The sequence below is a fragment of the Porites lutea genome, chromosome 2 (assembly GCF_958299795.1).
Source record: "Porites lutea chromosome 2, jaPorLute2.1, whole genome shotgun sequence".
Taxonomy (NCBI): Eukaryota; Metazoa; Cnidaria; class Anthozoa; order Scleractinia; family Poritidae; genus Porites; species Porites lutea.
The window spans coordinates 30,216,498-30,233,997 of NC_133202.1; the positions used below are offsets into that span (position 1 = coordinate 30,216,498).

At 38.1% G+C, this 17,500-nt stretch overlaps 4 protein-coding genes across 5 annotated transcripts in view; 1 reads left to right on the forward strand and 3 right to left on the reverse strand.

The window, feature by feature from the left end:
- Positions 1 to 5,175, reverse strand: part of LOC140928265 (DDB1- and CUL4-associated factor 11-like) — a 17,638-nt gene extending 12,463 nt beyond the window's left edge. Inside the window, exons 1-5 of one of the 2 annotated variants that reach the window (XM_073377999.1) lie at positions 4,910 to 5,175; positions 3,008 to 3,147; positions 1,488 to 1,519; positions 1,160 to 1,255; positions 332 to 396 (exon numbers count right to left, since the gene is read on the reverse strand). In XM_073377999.1, coding sequence (XP_073234100.1) covers positions 332 to 396; positions 1,160 to 1,255; positions 1,488 to 1,519; positions 3,008 to 3,147; positions 4,910 to 5,058 — 482 coding nt within the window. In that variant the 5' untranslated portion in view covers positions 5,059 to 5,175. The remainder of the gene's footprint in view (positions 1 to 331; positions 397 to 1,159; positions 1,256 to 1,487; positions 1,520 to 3,007; positions 3,148 to 4,909) is intronic. The other variant, XM_073378000.1, reaches the window with a different exon arrangement.
- A 41-nt stretch (positions 5,176 to 5,216) lies between these two features.
- On the forward strand, positions 5,217 to 10,290 carry LOC140928269 (ER membrane protein complex subunit 4-like). Its single transcript, XM_073378003.1, has 6 exons — positions 5,217 to 5,301; positions 5,381 to 5,462; positions 5,626 to 5,664; positions 7,800 to 7,953; positions 8,650 to 8,813; positions 9,150 to 10,290. Exons 1-6 carry the CDS (start codon positions 5,240 to 5,242, stop codon positions 9,183 to 9,185), a joined length of 537 nt encoding a protein of 178 aa, XP_073234104.1. The 5' UTR covers positions 5,217 to 5,239; the 3' UTR covers positions 9,186 to 10,290.
- Positions 10,291 to 11,006: 716 nt separating this feature from the next.
- LOC140928266 (protein O-glucosyltransferase 2-like) lies at positions 11,007 to 13,321 on the reverse strand. The gene has a single exon (XM_073378001.1). The coding sequence runs from the start codon at positions 12,629 to 12,631 to the stop codon at positions 11,126 to 11,128; it is 1,506 nt and encodes a 501-aa protein (XP_073234102.1). The 5' UTR covers positions 12,632 to 13,321; the 3' UTR covers positions 11,007 to 11,125.
- A 67-nt stretch (positions 13,322 to 13,388) lies between these two features.
- The window catches only part of LOC140928270 (programmed cell death protein 6-like), a 6,383-nt gene continuing 2,271 nt past the window's right edge, over positions 13,389 to 17,500 (reverse strand). The window contains exons 5-7 of the mRNA XM_073378004.1: positions 17,340 to 17,354; positions 16,547 to 16,656; positions 13,389 to 15,322 (exon numbers count right to left, since the gene is read on the reverse strand). Coding sequence (XP_073234105.1) covers positions 15,221 to 15,322; positions 16,547 to 16,656; positions 17,340 to 17,354 — 227 coding nt within the window. The 3' untranslated portion in view covers positions 13,389 to 15,220. The remainder of the gene's footprint in view (positions 15,323 to 16,546; positions 16,657 to 17,339; positions 17,355 to 17,500) is intronic.

Below are 17,500 nucleotides of genomic sequence, written 5' to 3' on the forward strand. Positions count from 1 at the left end.
AATACAAGCAAAAGAACTTCCTAACTGTCTAACTGTTGAATTCCCCTCCTACTAATAATTTTAATGCAAATACCTGGTGATTTCAGATCATTATATGTTTCTAGGAAACTGCCCACCTACCCCTCCCCTAAGCCAACATTAACACTAACTTCTCACTTAGGGCAAAATGTTGACTTAAGGGAGGGGTAGGTGCTCACTTTCCCAGAAATGTATAATGATCCGTGATTTCAAACCTTAGTGACAGCCCTTACAGCATAGTATACCTGTAACTATAACAGAAATAAAAATAATAATAAATTATTAACTACATGTACTTATGTCAGGGACTTACTTGGCATAAGCAGCTGCCTTGTCACCTTGAGAAAAATTTTGTCTTCGGCAAAGAGAACTTTCCCTCTACAAATTAAAATAAATGTTGTACAGTGAGCTAAGTTAATTACTAAGTTTCACTGTTGAGGCCTTACAAGGTCAAAATGAAGTTTAGGTTAAAATTTTTTAACCTAGGTTGATTCTCAGTTTTCGTTCTTCTCTAGTCATTCATGAATTAGGGCCAGCAGAAAAAGGAAACTGAGAATCAACCAAGGGTAAAAAATTTTGACCTGAATTTAATTTTTCCTGTAACATATATACTGAATGATATACTGTCAAGCCTTCTTAGTACAAACAAGGGGACAGAGAGAAGTTTCCACATTACAGAGGTAGCCGTATCATAGAGGTATCTGTATTATAGAGGCTGGAAATGTATGAACATTTACACCTTTAGGACCAAAGAATAGAGAAATGTCTGTATTATGGTGGTCTCTGTACACCGTATTATGGATGCGTTAAGGTTTGTAAGAAGTCTACCATCTTTGGGACACACAGGACTGGCTATAACGGAGAGAAGTCTGTATTGTAAAGGTGGCAATAGTACATGATCTGTATGAAGTGGGTCATCTTTAAGACACACAAGACTGGTTGTATTAGAGAGGTGTCCATATTGTGGAGGTAGGGATTGTACAAAGAGTACCTTCATAGGGACACACAGGACTCTCTCAAATAGAGAGGTGTATACTACGGAGGTGTCTCTAAGGAGATGTTCAAATTGCATACTGACAGTAGAGTACATACGCCAAAATGCTGTTAGAACATCAGTCAGAACTAAATGTACATTACCTACCATATGAAGTCTTGAACAAATATTCTGATTATTTGACAGGGTATTACTAAATCCCTGGCCACTTGAGAGCATGGTATCCTGTTTAAACATACTTTCCTGAAAGTGAAAAGAGGATAAACATTGTATCCTATAAACCAACTTTTGCATATTTATTTCTTCCACTCTGGCCCAGTGGTCCTGATGTCTGTTCAAAAATGCAGTCAATATAAGGCTGTGATTAATGAGACTTAGGTCCTTTTCTCATAAACTCCAGACTGCACATTAACTGCACTAATATTATAAGTTCAAAAATGTAAAATGTATAAACCACACCTAATGTTGTACTTACATCAATAGACAATGTACTTGGGTTGGGATCAACTGTTGATAGATACAAATGTAAACAGTACATTACACCACACACAGTGGAGGAATATATCATAAATCCTCTATCAAACCTCATCAACCATGTTTTTGGCAAGTGAGGTTACTGCTTAAGAAGAACCCACTCGCTTCTACAAATTTTGGTGAAAAACACCAATAGTCAAGCCTTTTTCTGGTCACTGCCTGGGGCTAAAAATAACAAAAACTGACCAAAACCTAGTTTCCAAGTTGAACCAAATCTGGCTTTTGTTCTTGATAATAAATTAGGGCTTCCAATGGAGAAGTTGGAGGCATGTGTGGCCGAGCAGCTAACACTTCAAACTCTGAATCTGAAGGTTAGGGGTTCAAGCCTCGCCCTTCTTGTTGTTTCCTTATACAAGGAACTTTAAACCACTTTGTCTCCCTCTTTACACAGGTGTATAAATGAGTACCAGCGACATACTGCTGGGGAAAACCCTGTGATGGACTAGCATCACGTCCAGGGAGGAGTAGCAATACTCCTATGCATGCGTCATGCTGAGGAAACGAGGATAAGCTCCGGCCATTTGGGCCTTTGGCTTGTGTGCACCTTTTTTAATGGAGAAGGTAAAACTTTGATAGTCTGTTGGTTTAAAATTGCCATTACCCCCTTGACTTTTCTTTTTCACTTGGCTCCTCCTTGTTTCTTTCATTTTCCTTTCCCCTGTATTTTTTTTGTTGGCCATTTATTTGTCCTAAAGTAAAACTTATTTCAAAAGAGGTGCAATTGGTTAGTGGAACAAGACAACAGTGATTTATTGCTTCATTGTTGTCCATTTTGAAATCACTGGTGGTACATAATTGAATGTTTACTTGAAAAACAAAATTAATGGAGAATTGTATGGTGCGCCCCTTCAGTTCTTTCAATGACAGAACTGACTGTCTGACATATTATCATTATTATTATCATCTTTATTAATCATTATACAGTTTGCACCATACATTTTGACTCATGCAGCCAGAAAGAGGTATTTTTGATTAACTGAATACACCATAGTGACCTACGACGTGGTCACCTGGTGTCTTCATTCATAGACATTCTGATGAGGGACGCTGGGGTGGCATCCACCAGCAAACACTCAGCCTGCATGGACAATAGAGCGGACTGGGCGGCCAGGTGACTAGCTCCGCTGAGGCTGTTACGAAGCAAGAGTGTAGCGTGATTGTGAGATGGCGTGATTTTATTATTCCTTTGATTTTGTTAATAATAGTTTCACTCGTCTGTCAGAGCGACAGAAAACTTGATGACAGATCGCATTAAAAACTAAAGCTTATAGATTCAAGAAAGCCACGATTTTGTGTAGTGTGTGAGCGAGCCATTGTACTGTGAGGATCGAAGCTGTGAAATAAACCCTGTTTGCTTTAAAACTGTGATATCGTGAAGAACAGCCCTTTGGCATTCACGACAAGGCTGCCTGAATGAATGATTATTATAACTGATGAAATATGATTTTGCTCTCAATGTACCTGGAGGACTGGGAACATCACAGCAGGGAAAATCATCCCCAAAATCTTCATCATCATCACTGTCACTTGACGATAGCCCATGAATCAAGTGTATTCCACCTCCACCCTCAGCTGTGGCTCTGACCAGACGAGCCTGGCCACTAAGCAAAGAAACAAGACAAGGTCAGTGATATGAATACTCAGACAAATAAGGATACTTCCCTGTGTACCTGCATTTCTTCATTATTTTTATTCTTTGATTCTCTGACACCTCTCTAAAATCAACACTTAATTCCATTCCCAATGGTGTCTGACTATGACAGACAGTTGACTGTATTTACAGGGCTGTCATTAATAAGAGGTGGGAGGCCGGGGTCTTACACCAGCTTCTATGAACGTGGCCTGCATTACTACTTTCAAAGGAATAATCAAACCCAAAGAAACCCATAGCTGTTTGATTCCCGTCTACTTTTTGTATTTACCCGGCAACTTAAGACGGAATCCACCAGGAAATTGAGTAATTCAAATTTTCAGTGGCCAAAAATCTTGTACCAGAATAATTTAAAGAATATCACACTCTTCTTTAAATTTTCCAAGGGCTAAAGATGTAATTAGTCATCTGTAACAACACCAAAGAAACTTTCTCATGGTAGTCTGAGAAAATGAATGTCAAATTTCACAAGAATTGTGAAAACACAGGTAAAATTCTAAAAATTTCATGTGTAAGATGTCATTTTGTGAAATTTGACATTTATTTTCTCGGGCTCCCATGAGAAATTTAGTGTGGTGTTAATACAGATGACTAAATACATCTTTAGCCTTGAAAAATGTGAAAAAGAATGCAATATGCTTTGAATTATTCTGGTACAAGCTTTTTGTCCAATGAAAATTAATCTCAATTTCCTGATGGATTCCGTCTAAAATCTTGTATTTAGCACACCTGTCGTACCACCCAAATTCTAGACTAGATGGCAAAAATGACAGAAACTTTGCAATAGATGGAAATTAAGCGAGTGGGGGTGTTGAACACTTGGGTGACAGCAAAAAGGGTGCTTGATGAAAGTGGTAAATAAGGGTAAATTTTGCAGGGTGTTACAAAATCATACTTCACTTTAGAGAGATAATAAAGACATTGAACATAGTAATGCTATTTGCTGTTTTTTTTTCTATTTGGATCCATAACATTAGAAAGTTACTACTTAAGTCAGCTGGTATGCTAATATGAATATTGTTGTTATTTTATGCTAATGAGGAGGACAAAAAAAGGTACGTGTGCCCCAAAAACACTATAGTTTGCACCTTGGTTTGTACCTTTTTCACTGTTTTCTGAACAAGCATATATTGTAACAATCTTCCTTTGCACATTGGAGTCGACTTAAGAAAAACACATTGTATGGTTAAGCCATGTTTGCAATTAGCTAATCTCCCATGATACACCATGTTTGTCACCCAAAATTTTGCAAAAGCATTGTCTTCCAATTTCTCTTGGGATGACTGTAACTACCCAGGAGAAATGAGAAAAAAAAAAAATGGCTATGCAAAATTTTGGGGGGTAAACATGGTGTATCATGGGAGATGTGCAAATGGCAAATTTGTTTGTTTTGGGATGTTAAAATCAAACGAATGTCACGCAACTGGTAACTGGAACGTATGCGTATTGCATAAACAACTAGGAACACCTGGGAGCATGACCCCTTTTGTGTACTAAATACGAAGAAAAGAAAACTGCTCGCAGATTACCACTCTCGCTGCTACGCAATTAAAGCTCGAGTATTAAACCATTTGTAGCAAGAAGAAAGACTCAAGTCTTCCCCAAAACTCTTCTTCGTTTTGATACGTTATAAGACCAACGTAAAAGTCCACTGCAACAAAAATACATCAATAAAAAAATGAATTCTACTTTTAAGGGTGCCGTCATCTTACCTGCGGAGCAAAAAAGCCAGAACGCTTACAAGATCCGATTCATTGTCGCTTTCAGTGTCTTCACTGAGCGCAGAATTTGCGCCCTCGCGCTGCGAATTTGAGGTACGTTCTCTATCGCCACCCGAACGACGAGTATGCCTGCTACCCATAATGAGGTAGGAATGAGAGAAAAGTTCTCAAATTCTCGGCAAAAAGCGAGTTTTGATCACATTTCTTGCATAATGGCCATGCACAAAGCTCAAATTCCTTGATCTTGTTGTTAGAAAACCTAGCCTCACTTTCAAGTTGTTTGGCGCAAGGAGACTGGACGCTGTAACACGAAAATCCAACATGGCGAATCGGTCGATTTCCAAGAGACCTACAAATAAATGGTCGATTGACTTGACTAGTCGGTGAGATCGTGAACGTTATTTGAAGTAATCATTTCTTTATTATACGTTCTAACGTTCTTGTGTCATTTTGACTCGTTAGACCGCGGTATATACAGTTCGTTCAACACAGTGATTTGCCTTCTCCTCCTGGATTCAAAAGAGAAAACCAGTCCCAGCATGTGGTGGGTATCTTGATAAAAGTTAGCTCTTTGGTGATAAATTAAGCTAAATCTTGCGCAGTTAAAATCCAAGATATGAGAAGAAGTGAACTTTCTGTGAATTATGAAGGAGTTTTAGTTGATTTTAAAATTAACTGTCTCCATTACTACGTTTTTGTTTTTACAGGAGTCACGAGAAGCAAACAGCACTCATTTAGTAGCCAAGGTATTTCTTTTCTTAGATCGTAGAAACCCCTCCCTTTTTCGGTAATTAGAAGGTTCATTAGGTTGTTCAATTGACGGAATCAATAATATAATATTATTCAACGTTACTGTAAGGTTACACAGGTTTGAAAATGCCAGCTGGCAGTAGAAATGGTAATCAATCAAGTCGACCAAACAAGTTTTGTCCATTGGGCCATTTGCATGTTGGTATCTTTTTTAGATTTAATCCCAGGGAGGTTTGAAATAACAGAAGCTCTAACTACAGTGTATATAACTGGTTACAATTGACGCACAGCTGTATCAGAGAGGAGAAGTGTGACATCACAAAAATTCCAATTTTTGAAATTTATGGGATGGGTTGGTATATTCGTATGTGTAATCAAATGGTGATGAGTGAAATTAGGGAATAATTTCATGCGCGTTTTGTCCAAATCCTTATAATTTCTGAGCCTTTAGGCGTGGGAAATTATTAGGATTTGGACAAAACGCAAGTGAAATTATTCCCTAATTTCACGAGTATACCATTTGATCACCTATTAATATCATGGGTGACGAATGAGTTTTTCGATAAAATACCTGTTAGAATCCTTCTTGATGTGCTTTTTCGTGTGTTCAGGTTTTCTAAACTGTCTTTTTGTGCCCTGACATCTTCATTCATGACTTTTTAAAACTTCGTCGCCATCTTGACACTGAGATGTACGGAAGGTTGCCATGGCAATTTTTAATTTCATATGTGAAATTACAAATTAACGCTGAAATTTTGCGCCAAAAGTAAGGAGTAATTCGTCACCTATGATATTAAGAAAGATCAAGGTGAAAAAAGCCCCCTGGCCAAAAATCAGCCCGTTAGTGGAAATTCGTGAGGAGATATAAGCACCCATTTGCCCTGATGACTCCATACAAATCATCCTAAAATTGGTTTGGATCTTTACGTTAACAATCCAGGCCTATTTTAGAAGGATTTATATGGAGTCATCGGAGCATAACATTGATTATATCTCCACACCAATTTGCACCATCTGAACAGGCTGCTTATTAGCAAGTGAACATTTTTCATCTTGTTCTTTCTGTATATGTCAAGCAATCCCATAATTTTTCAAATTTAGCTTTTGCGACGTCATCACTTCTCTTTTCTATGCTAGGAATAACCCGGGGATAAACTACCTTCCCATCCAGGGGAGAAGCTATGTCACAAGATCAATGTTGTTGTTTTAGGTCAATTACTGTCTTAGTGCCTTTATCCATATATTAAAATGCTCCCGCAGAGATATGGAGAAGATATCAAACAAATCTACTGGTTAACAGGGAGCACTGGCCATTATAACTTTGTTGTTGATTTAGGCAAGCATTTGAAAAAGTTTGCCCGATTTTTTTCAAGTTTTAACCCATGGCCATCCTTGCCATCTGTAGCAAAAGATGTCAGGAAACAGTTTCAGTCACGAAATATGTTCTTAACAGTCCAGTTTTGAATTAAAAATTACAGCTGAATATAAACATTAACAACGCATTAATACAGGGTTAGCCTTGACGCAAAGTAAAATATTCAGAAATTCTGGCAAGTGAGTGTTTGAAATTTGAATGTACGCGATAGACAGAGTAATAAACAGGTCTTTTTCTCACTGGAATTTGTGAATTTATTACTTCAGATTGAGGCTAAGGCTGTAAAAAAATGCATCTTCACTTCTTTAATTCAGCGGTCATAGCGAGCTCGAAAATGGACTATAGGCTGATTAAGCAACAGAACAGGAACGTCAGTTGATGATGGCACATGCAAATTAAACAACTGGCTTGACCAATGGCAGAGTGGCAAATTGGGCACCGGAAGTCATGTTTAGTCCTTTCCGCTCACTTTCCCGTCGTCAAGTGACATTCCTGTCTTGATGCTAAAACAGCCCATTAAATCAACAAAACTTGACCCTTATTTTTGTGACTCAATATTGATACAAGGACGTGTTTTAGCTTTTTACAAAGATGGCCAATAGCATTACATAGCCCCTTTCGGTTTTAGCTGTGTGGGGCTCCTTGGCTTGTGTGTGCCTTCCCCTGTTGAACAAATTTGTATGAACTCTGCAAAATGATTCATACATGCATTACTTCTCAAATTTTCTCATTGACAATATTTGCTTTTATTTTCAGAAATCATGGGATATTGCACTTGGACCATTCAAACAGATTCCAATGAATCTATTCATCATGTACATGGCTGGTAATTCCATCTCCATATTTCCAATCATGATGGTTGGGATGATGTTCCTCAGGCCTGTCAAGGCTCTCCTTGCCATCAAATCAAGTGAGTGATCTATGAATACCAGATTGGATGTCCTGTCAGGGGACATTCCCACACAGGACATGGCCTTGAAACAGTGACGTAGAACAGCAGAAATGGCAGAAACTGTGACAGCGACAGAGAAAAGCGCAAATACTAACAATAGTAAATACTGACAGTGACATGGCTTCCTCCTCAATACAAAAAATGACTGGTTTTGAAATTCAGACCAGGGACATACATACCTCCCCGCCTCCCCCGCAAAGACAAGAAAAAAGACTCTCTTACAGCCTTTTAAGAATCCTTTATTGACCATACTTGTTTGGCCAAGATGGCTGGATATTGGCCTCTCTCATTTCCTCATTATAAGTATCGTCTCAGTACTTTAAAAAATACTTGGTCAATATCATGCCAGTTTGGTTTCATGCTTAATCTGTAGCGCATATACATGTATCCTAGAAGCCTGTGGAAGGATGATTAACTTCATGGCTGTGCCTTTTACAGATACAGTTAAACATCATTGATACAGACACTTAGAGGGCCATAGAGAGTGTCTGTATCAACAGTGTTTCTCGTTAACTGAGTTGAATTTAGAGAAAATGTAAGGGCTTTTTTTCCCAAGGGACAAGGAAAATTGTTCCTAATATTGAGGTGTCTGTAAAGCAGAGTTTGACTGAATGAAACTACAAGGGCTAACAATGTTCTCACTGTACTTTGCAGCTTTTGTATCCATAGAGGGAGAGCATGATCATGCCATGCAGCAGAAGTTCTTTTATCTCCTTGGAAACCTGTCCTTAGTTGCATTAGCACTGTATAAATGCCACTCAATGGGGCTTTTACCGACTGCCACATCAGACTGGCTGGCATTCATGGAGCACAAGGCGGTAAGAACACTGTACATTTTTGTATCATTTAAAATTGTGTGAGGCTATGTTCAGACGGTGCCAGATGAATTTTCGACGGTACACTATGTTCATACAGCACCGTTACATATTTACGCTCTGTTAACACAGAACTTTGAACGGTTAGGCATCTAAATTTTTGTACGGTTAAGGTGGTTCCATTTAGAGGGAACACCTATATGCACAAATTTTCAATCGGTCAAAATCGGTCTGGTGCCGTGTGAACCTAGCCTGACATTCTTATTTATTTACATTAGATTAATAATAGGTTAAATATTAGTATATAAAGCCGAACATTCTTATTTGGTTCTTTTGCAGAGACTTGAGTTTAGTGGTGGTGGATTCATTCTTTAGTGTCCAGCCAAACATTAACAAAATGACATGTTCTAGGTCCATTTTTATCTTCTTTACATGTTACAGTCAAAGAAGTTATTAAGCACTCAAATGGAGCAGAGCAAACCAATATTAAAATGTAAATGCTAGGTATGACATAGAATAAAGAACAAGCGAGTTGAGAGTAAGAAACAGTTTCCTACTACTCGTTTTGCCTTTTTCTATTGCCGTAGGATTGTCACACAGGCGATTAGTATTCTTTGTGTGAGTGAGCAGGGGGAATGGGGATTTTCCTTGCTTGCTCATTCATAAAAGCCCTTGTGACAATCCTGAGGGACTGCTAGCAGTCTAGCTAAAAGGAGATCAGTAGCCATACATCAAAATCTCAAAACAAGATTCCCAGGGTTGATTCATTGAGTGAGTTGTTATAATATAGCCCACAAAGAAAACTTCTAAGTGTACAAATTTATGTAAGTAAATCTCAGCAAGTGGTCAACATTGGCAGGTAACAGTGTACTGTTACCCTTTGATGACTTAGATTTTGTAATTTTGCCGACTCAGAGACTTTTGGCTGAAAACAGTAAGTTAGAATCACGTCTTGTGGCCTCAAAGTAACCAATGCAGGGTGCAAAGAAAGTCTGTTTTACAGCCTGCCATTCGGGCAAGCTGTAGCTAGCATGTAATAGCCCACAAGTCATTTCAACTAGCCCCCAAACCCTTTTTGATTAGCAGGGTTGATTACAATCCTTCTGCAATTTGAATTTGCCCCCAAAACAGCACTTGCCCATTGGGCAAGTTAAGAACAAAAATCACTAGCCCCATAGCAAAATCCACTAGCCTCGGGCTATCAGACACGACTTTCTTTGCACGCTGCAATGAGAGCACATGCTGTTGGAGAAAAAATTCCTGCTCATATATAACAATGAACAATGAATGCAAATGCTCATTTCTTTTTTTTCTTTTTACTTTCTCTGGTTTTAGTGTTGAATGACAAATAATAAAAACAGCTTCGTCAAAAAACACTTAAATAAAGTCTATGTACATGTAAATAATCTAACAGTTCAAGTACTTTGTCAATCTGTGGAACATCTGTCTTAAGTAAATAATAAAGTGAATGATTATCATTTCTTTACTGTTTGATTGTTGGGATCTTCAAACAAATTTCCGATGTACAGGTGGTTGACTGTACAAAGTCCAGCTGTCTAGAACAGTGGCACCCCTAAAACATGACCAGTTAGGCCATGAAAACTTAATGGGATAGAGTAGCGATTAGGCTGAAGATACTTTGACATTCATTTTAGAATTTTTCTTTTGGTTCACATTAGATTGAAAGCACATAGTAAATTTTAATTTTCCACTCATCATGTGTAGCTCTGAGGAAAGAAGGATGACTGCTTGTGGTCTACATTGTCTATTTTTTAATAATTTCTAGATAAAGTTACAGCTGAAAAATTTGCAAATATCTTGTGGGATGGTATTACATATATTAGAGAAATGTAACATTCTGTTACAACATCAGACAAAATAATATATTTCATGCAATATTCAAGTTGAGATGAAAAAAAGGCATGCAATCTCTTAACAAAGTACTGTACTAGAAAATTCATTTACAGTAAATAATTTATTCATTGTCAACTGAGATGGAGAGGTAGAAAAAGGGTGAAGTCTGCAGGAGGTGATCAAAATATTCCAAAAGGATCTGTACAGTAGTGGGAAGGTCAAGGTGTATTATATCCTTCAGGGGGCACTCAAGGGAAGTTTGGGTAGAGTTGTGCTGCTGAGGCCTTCAAACCCTGACTCTGTTTCAGACAAAAACCATTCTGAGTTTGTAACCCTAACTCAGACGAGCCCATTTTTCATGACCCTTTTTCTTTTCGTTTGGCATATATTGTAAAACTGACAACTCTCCCCTCATCCTCCTATTACTCTGCCCAGTTCATCTTTCAGAGTAACTCAGACTTTCAAAGCTCATCATGGACATTTTTCTTACAGTTGCATTTGGCCTCTCTATCACTGGGTTGTTTTATATGTTCCATGTCTGGGTGCCTATTGGGTGTGGTTACCTGCCGTTTAGCATACTCCTTAAAAAGTGACCAGTGATAGCAGTATATTTGATCGGCAAGCAGATTGCTTCTTGCAAACTCTTTTCCTGCTTGTGCTATTTTCTGTGCTTTTTCATCATTGTCCATGGCCCATTTTAACTTTTCTTCTAAATCGCTTAGATCCCTGTTGAAAGGCACGTAATGTACCCAAGGCTGAAGGTCCTTGTAGAAATGTTCATAATATGGTGACTGTTGTTTTAACACCAGTGCATCACCAGCTAGTAAGTACGGTAGTCTGTAAGCAGCTACTGTCCCATCAATGTTTATCTGGTATTTCCATTTAAAGAACTCAAAGAATGATATATGCTTTACTTTGGGACCATATTTGCTCTCGTCATATTTGAAGAAAAAGAAGTTTGTGAGTGCTGCATCATAAAGCTCTGGCTTTTTCCGTGCCATTACGACCAGCTGAAGTCTCTCTTCTCTGCTATCGCGTCCACGCCAAAAGGCTTTGTTTATCTTGTCAGCCCACTTTGGGCCTGTATTTGACTGAACCGACAGCATGTCCAAAGAAACCCTTCCCATAGTCTCCAGTGTGGACTCTGTGAGGTCATACGTTGGCATGACAATGTCTAAAGTGTCATCTGAGCCACACCATGAAAGTATAGGAATAGGATTGGACTTCTGTTTAACAAGGGGCCAATCACCAAGATTCACAAAAAACTCCATGTCGGGGAGCACAACTTTTCTTGCAAGAGACAAAAGAATATTATCCATGAACATTGAAAATCCCACATGCTGGCCATATGTCTTTCTATACACCTGGTTATTAATAATTGAATAATGGCAAAGCGCATGGTGATTTCCAAACCGTTTCACAGCATCCTTAGCTAACTCCTTTAGATTTATTTTAGGAAAAGGAGAAAGATCCCTTTGTATTTGTGAGTATTCCACTGAACAATTCATGGTTTTCTCCCAAACTTCCTCGTTAGTTTCGGGGCAAAAACAAGTCTCGTGATACACTCCTCCTTGTAATTTGTATGGCGACTTGGCAACGCTTTTTCCCTTGTGGGTGATCTCTATAACAAGGTCTGGATATGACGCAAAGAGACGGTAGCGAATGATGAATGAACCATCGTTTCGGTCCAGAGTTTGCACCCATGCTCTTACTCGACTGTCACTTGAAGATGTAATTCTTATTTGAAAAGTATCTTGACCCGGGGACTCGGTGAAATTGTTCTTGCTTTTATCGACAGCTTGCACGAAGAAATATCTTGCGGGTAGAGTTTTTCTTGCATCGAGTCCCGGGCCCCATACAAGTGATTTCTTTACACTAACTTCCTTTGCCTGACACAGGGGACTACTCAGGAAGATAACTGTCCAAAGAATGTAACGCTTCATTTCATTCCCCATTGTTGAAGACATAAAAGCTTAGCTGTTCATGGAGAAAGTGAGGAAAACTGACAAATATAACGGGCCAACGAGGAAACGACAGCAAATACCGGGCAAACTAGTCACCAGTCCCTGACTGGTGGTGTCACAGGTTGCCCAACCTCAGAAAAATTCCTTTGTTTTGTGAATGCTTCTGATTAAAGCAAATAATGTTATTGTTGTATTAATTCTATTTTCGTTTGAGGGCCTTGTTGCAGGCCACTCTTCTGAATACAATTCAAAGTGAACTTTTCCGTTTAAAAATTGAAAAAAAAAGGAAACCGGCCCCAATGCTCAAGATCTATTTATGACTATTCTTACAATAATATTGTCAATGGTCTGAATGCTCCGCATATAGTTGAAGAACTGTGGTGTACAAATCTGCGCCAGAGTCCAAATTTTCAAAGCAATGCAGTCTCTTAGCGAAAAGGGGTGCAGGTATGAAATAAGTTAGAGCCATTGTATTCCAAGGCAGGGGATCTCTACCTGAAAATCTCATTTTGAGCTTTTTTAACACTTTTATTGTTAACACCGTACCTTGCTTCCTTTAGCCTCTGTAGTATGTGCCGGTTTTGTTAGGACAAAGGGAGAAATTTTGAGGATGCTCGTGCTATATAAAAACTAACCAAAAAACTTAACTGGTGCCTGCCAAGCGGGCTATGATTCCTTATAAATATTATGATTTAAATAAATGGGTTTCCAAACCCAATCAAATGGTACTGGTGAGTATCATTTTGGAAAAATTCAGAAGTTTATCCAAAAGAACTATTTTATTAAACCAGTATGAGCAATACAATAAATATTTTAATTACTTAGGTACATCTGATTGATCATAATTAGCATTCTAAACACATCAGGGTTTCTTAGATAAACCCAGAATAGTAATGTCTTCAAAGCAGCACTGAGATCCTTGTCCTGGATCCCCAACGGAATTAAAGATGTTATTAGAAGTGCATTTTAAATTTCCCTTTAACCTGGTTGGCCAAACAAAATTTTTTTTTCAAGCCAATCATGGTGCATACTCAAATCGTGGTACACAGGTGAGGACCCAGAGCAAGGATTTTAAAATTGGCTTGCAGACATACAACTGTACTTAACCAGAGGTTAAGTTTCGTCTGTGGTGCAGTCTATATTTTATATTAGCTTAACACAAAGTAAAACGTGAGAGTGCCCCTGCCATTTGTTGACACTCTATTACTCTTGGTGTACTATGAAGATAAATATCATGGGGTTTACAATGTGGTAACTGACAACATACACAGTCCTTGCACTTTTCTTACTGTATCAGTTTGAAGAACAAGAAACTTTGCCCTAAGTACATACCGGATAGTCAAATATTGCTTATAGACCATTGGGACTGGCACTAGGTTTCCATTTTAGCGAGGGGTCTGTCTTATAAGGAGTCAAAAGAAAAGGACTAAATGGCACATGATTAACATGCATCTTAGCCATCAGCCATTTGCTATCTTTTAAAAAGCACAAATGAGTTTTCACATCAATGAAATTCCAAAAATATTTGTCCACACGCTAGTGGTTCAAATGTTGGATAGCACTATCCACTGGGAAAAATCTTTCCAGCAGCAACCCTTCAAGTTAAAGTTTTTGCTTGGTCGCCATTTGGCAAACAAAGTCTTTTGGTTTAGGGAGACTTTTTTACAAATCAAGTCGCCAGCTTCAAAATTTTAGGCACCATGGCAACTTAAATAGTCGCAACTTGGAGGGTTGAGTGGATAACACTATTTTGGTTTCCCTGATACTTATCGACTGGATAGTGATCTTTCCGGTGGATAGTGCTATCCAACATTTTGAACAACCAGGGCCAGGACTATAGTTAGGCATTGAAACTGTTTCCTGTTGTCTGTTGCTATGGACGGAAAGAATAGACATAAATTGAAATTTGAAAAAATCACCAAAAGAAATTAATATTAAGGTTAGTCCTCCCTGAAGAAATTTGTTTGGTATCTTCTCCATAACTCTACAGGAACATTTCAGTGACGGATCCAGACTTTCAGATAGGGGGGGGGGGCAGTCATTCAGACCCTGAGATAAGGGGGGAGCCCCCAGGCCCCTCCCCTAGATCCGCCACTGCGTTTTGTGTATGGGTAAAGGCACTAAGTAATGACTTCAGTACAGAATTGTTCTGAAAAAAGTAATATCCGTGTAACATAACCCCTTAAGGAGTGGCCTGAGAAAACAGATGACATTTCGTGACGACATCAACGGTTTTCCTGCAAAATGACACCTGAGAAACAAGCACAGAAATTGCATACTGATGACACGTCACTACCCAGATCTGGGTAGTGCTTCTGATTGGTTGAAGCAAATTTCACCAGTCATTAGTAAGGAATTTCTGCACTCGTTTCTTAGACGTCATTTTGCGGAGAAACCAGTGGTGGCACCGCAAAATTTTGTGTGTTTTCTCAAGCTACTTTAGGAGATTTCAATAAGAGACAGTTGACTGTACAATCCTACAACGTGTACAATTAAAAATGAGGCCAATCAGACACACCCACACTAATTACGATTACAGACTGGTTGATAAAATGGCAACACTACATTATTTGACCACATTATGGTTCTTGACTAAGTTTTCAGACTAAACACTAAAGACAAAAACTGCTCATAGTTGATGGTTATCCATCCATTTCGATTTGTGTCAAAGCCTTGAAAAGCATTTGTCAACATCTAGAAAAGGAAGCAAAAGATAGACGATTTCAATAAACTTGCATTAATTTCAAATCTGGGTAGTAAATGGGATACACCACTAGTCTTTTCCATTTAAAGAAAACAATACTTGAGTTCCCACTAGACACTAAGTAGGCGTTAAGCAGACTAAGCTCAAGTCAACCTAAGTCAGTTGAAGTATGCTTAATCATTCAGATGGAAAAAATTCTTTTCATGCCAACCTGTCAAATTTCATTACGATAAGTGATAAACACTTTTTTCTTTGGTTTGCCCCAAGACAGTTACTAACAGAAATCTAGAAAAAGATGAGATCAAGAGGCCTTAAGATCACTATAATTACCACAATGGTGGTTTTGCTTAATTTGCATAACATAGCAAAACCTCATGTTTCTCTGTGAAAGAATGATTGGAGACTTGGCACAGGAGAGTGAAAACCTCCTATTTGTCACTTCCCCTCTGCAGATAAGGATTTGCCAAAGACAGACATAAGGAGACGTCCGGTAGAATACAGTGAAAAATTGAATTTGATGTGGTCCGCCAGGCACAAATTTTTTTTTGGCAGGTTGTGCCAATTATTGACTTAACATGTTACCTAGGCAAGCATTAAGTAGTGTTTGAAAGAAACTTAAGATTGACTTAGTCCCTTTGGGTTTGCCGCTTCTAATTCGAAAATTGCACATAAATTAACTGAACTTTGGAAAATTCTAAGACAGATTTAGTTGTCTAGTATGAACCCAAGTAATAAAATACCTTATTAGTACTTAATTTCTTGACTTTGGCAAGACAGTATTTTGTGGGGTTATGTTTTCACAATTTCAATGGGCAAACATGGTGGCCATGGAGATAGCTAATTTTGAGATATACGGCTGAAAATCTACAGGTTACCTAATTTTAATGTGCTCCTTCAGAAAAAATTTTTCAAACGTGAGCTGTTTTCATGTTTACAGAAAGTTGATCACGTGATCAACTAATGCAAAAGGTCTATTTTCCTTGTTAGTCTTGTACCGGCGCATGTCTTGCTCTCTAGCATGACAGTTTTATACAACGTGAATGACAAGCTGCATAGTGCCTATTGTGAACTATAAAAATCAACTATATTTTATACTTATTTTCATATATTACTTTTTTAGGTGGAAAATGGGGTTAAAATATTTTATTATCAAGTAAACTTGCATAATTTCCACAAGTCAGAGGATTAGAACAAGTCTACACTGCCACACTAACCTGGATCACAACACAGCACTGAATGAAGTCATCAAAATTGACTACTCCACGTCCACTTCTGTCAAACTTTCTTATCAGAATACCATAGAATCTCTCTGACAATCTGTAACCTGCAAATACGCAAAGTTTTGCAGCAATGAATTAATACCACTTCATACCACAAGACTGCTAAAGACAGGATTCAAGGAGTCAATCGAAATCTGAAAAAAATGGCTTTTTCCCCGAGAAACAGGTAATAGCACAGAATAGATGCCCGTTAACTAACAATAAATAAAAAATATAAATTGGCAAATAGTGAAATAAACAGGAGAGCACAAATGAATGGTATAATACCATGAAGGATCTTCTTTTGCAGAATACCGTCAGCCAAAAGGATTAAAAACAGCATATCATAGGGCTACATGATACCGCAGTAACACACATTAAAATATAAATTACTGAAATACCACTTGAAAAAACCTTAATACTGCAATACCATAAACCCAAATGTCCCCTTCATCATTGACAGGCTAGCAAATGTCAGCCAATACCAAGATTGGACAGTTTAGCCCTTTTAAAAAACCATTAAGAGTGACTAACATTTCATTTCTCCTTCTGGTAGCACACAAAGGTCATGAGAAAAAGGACATGATCAACAATAGAAAAAGGTCTTGATTGTTAAACAAACTCTCCTCATCAGTACCATAGGAAACATAGGAAGAACAGTGGGGAGAATATGTACTCTGATATCAAAGTTTACACTTTAGTGAACATTAGTGGACAATATAATTTCCAAGCATCACATTTTACTTACCAAAACTTGTCAGAGCTAAAAAAGGAAAAGAATAATGTTTCAGATTAACAAGGCAAGAAATGTTGAATCACATTCACTCTGACTAGCATAGTCATAAGTATTCAAAAATTTGTCTTCGAAAAGATTGTCAGAAATAATCACAGCTGTAGTATCAGTTAGCA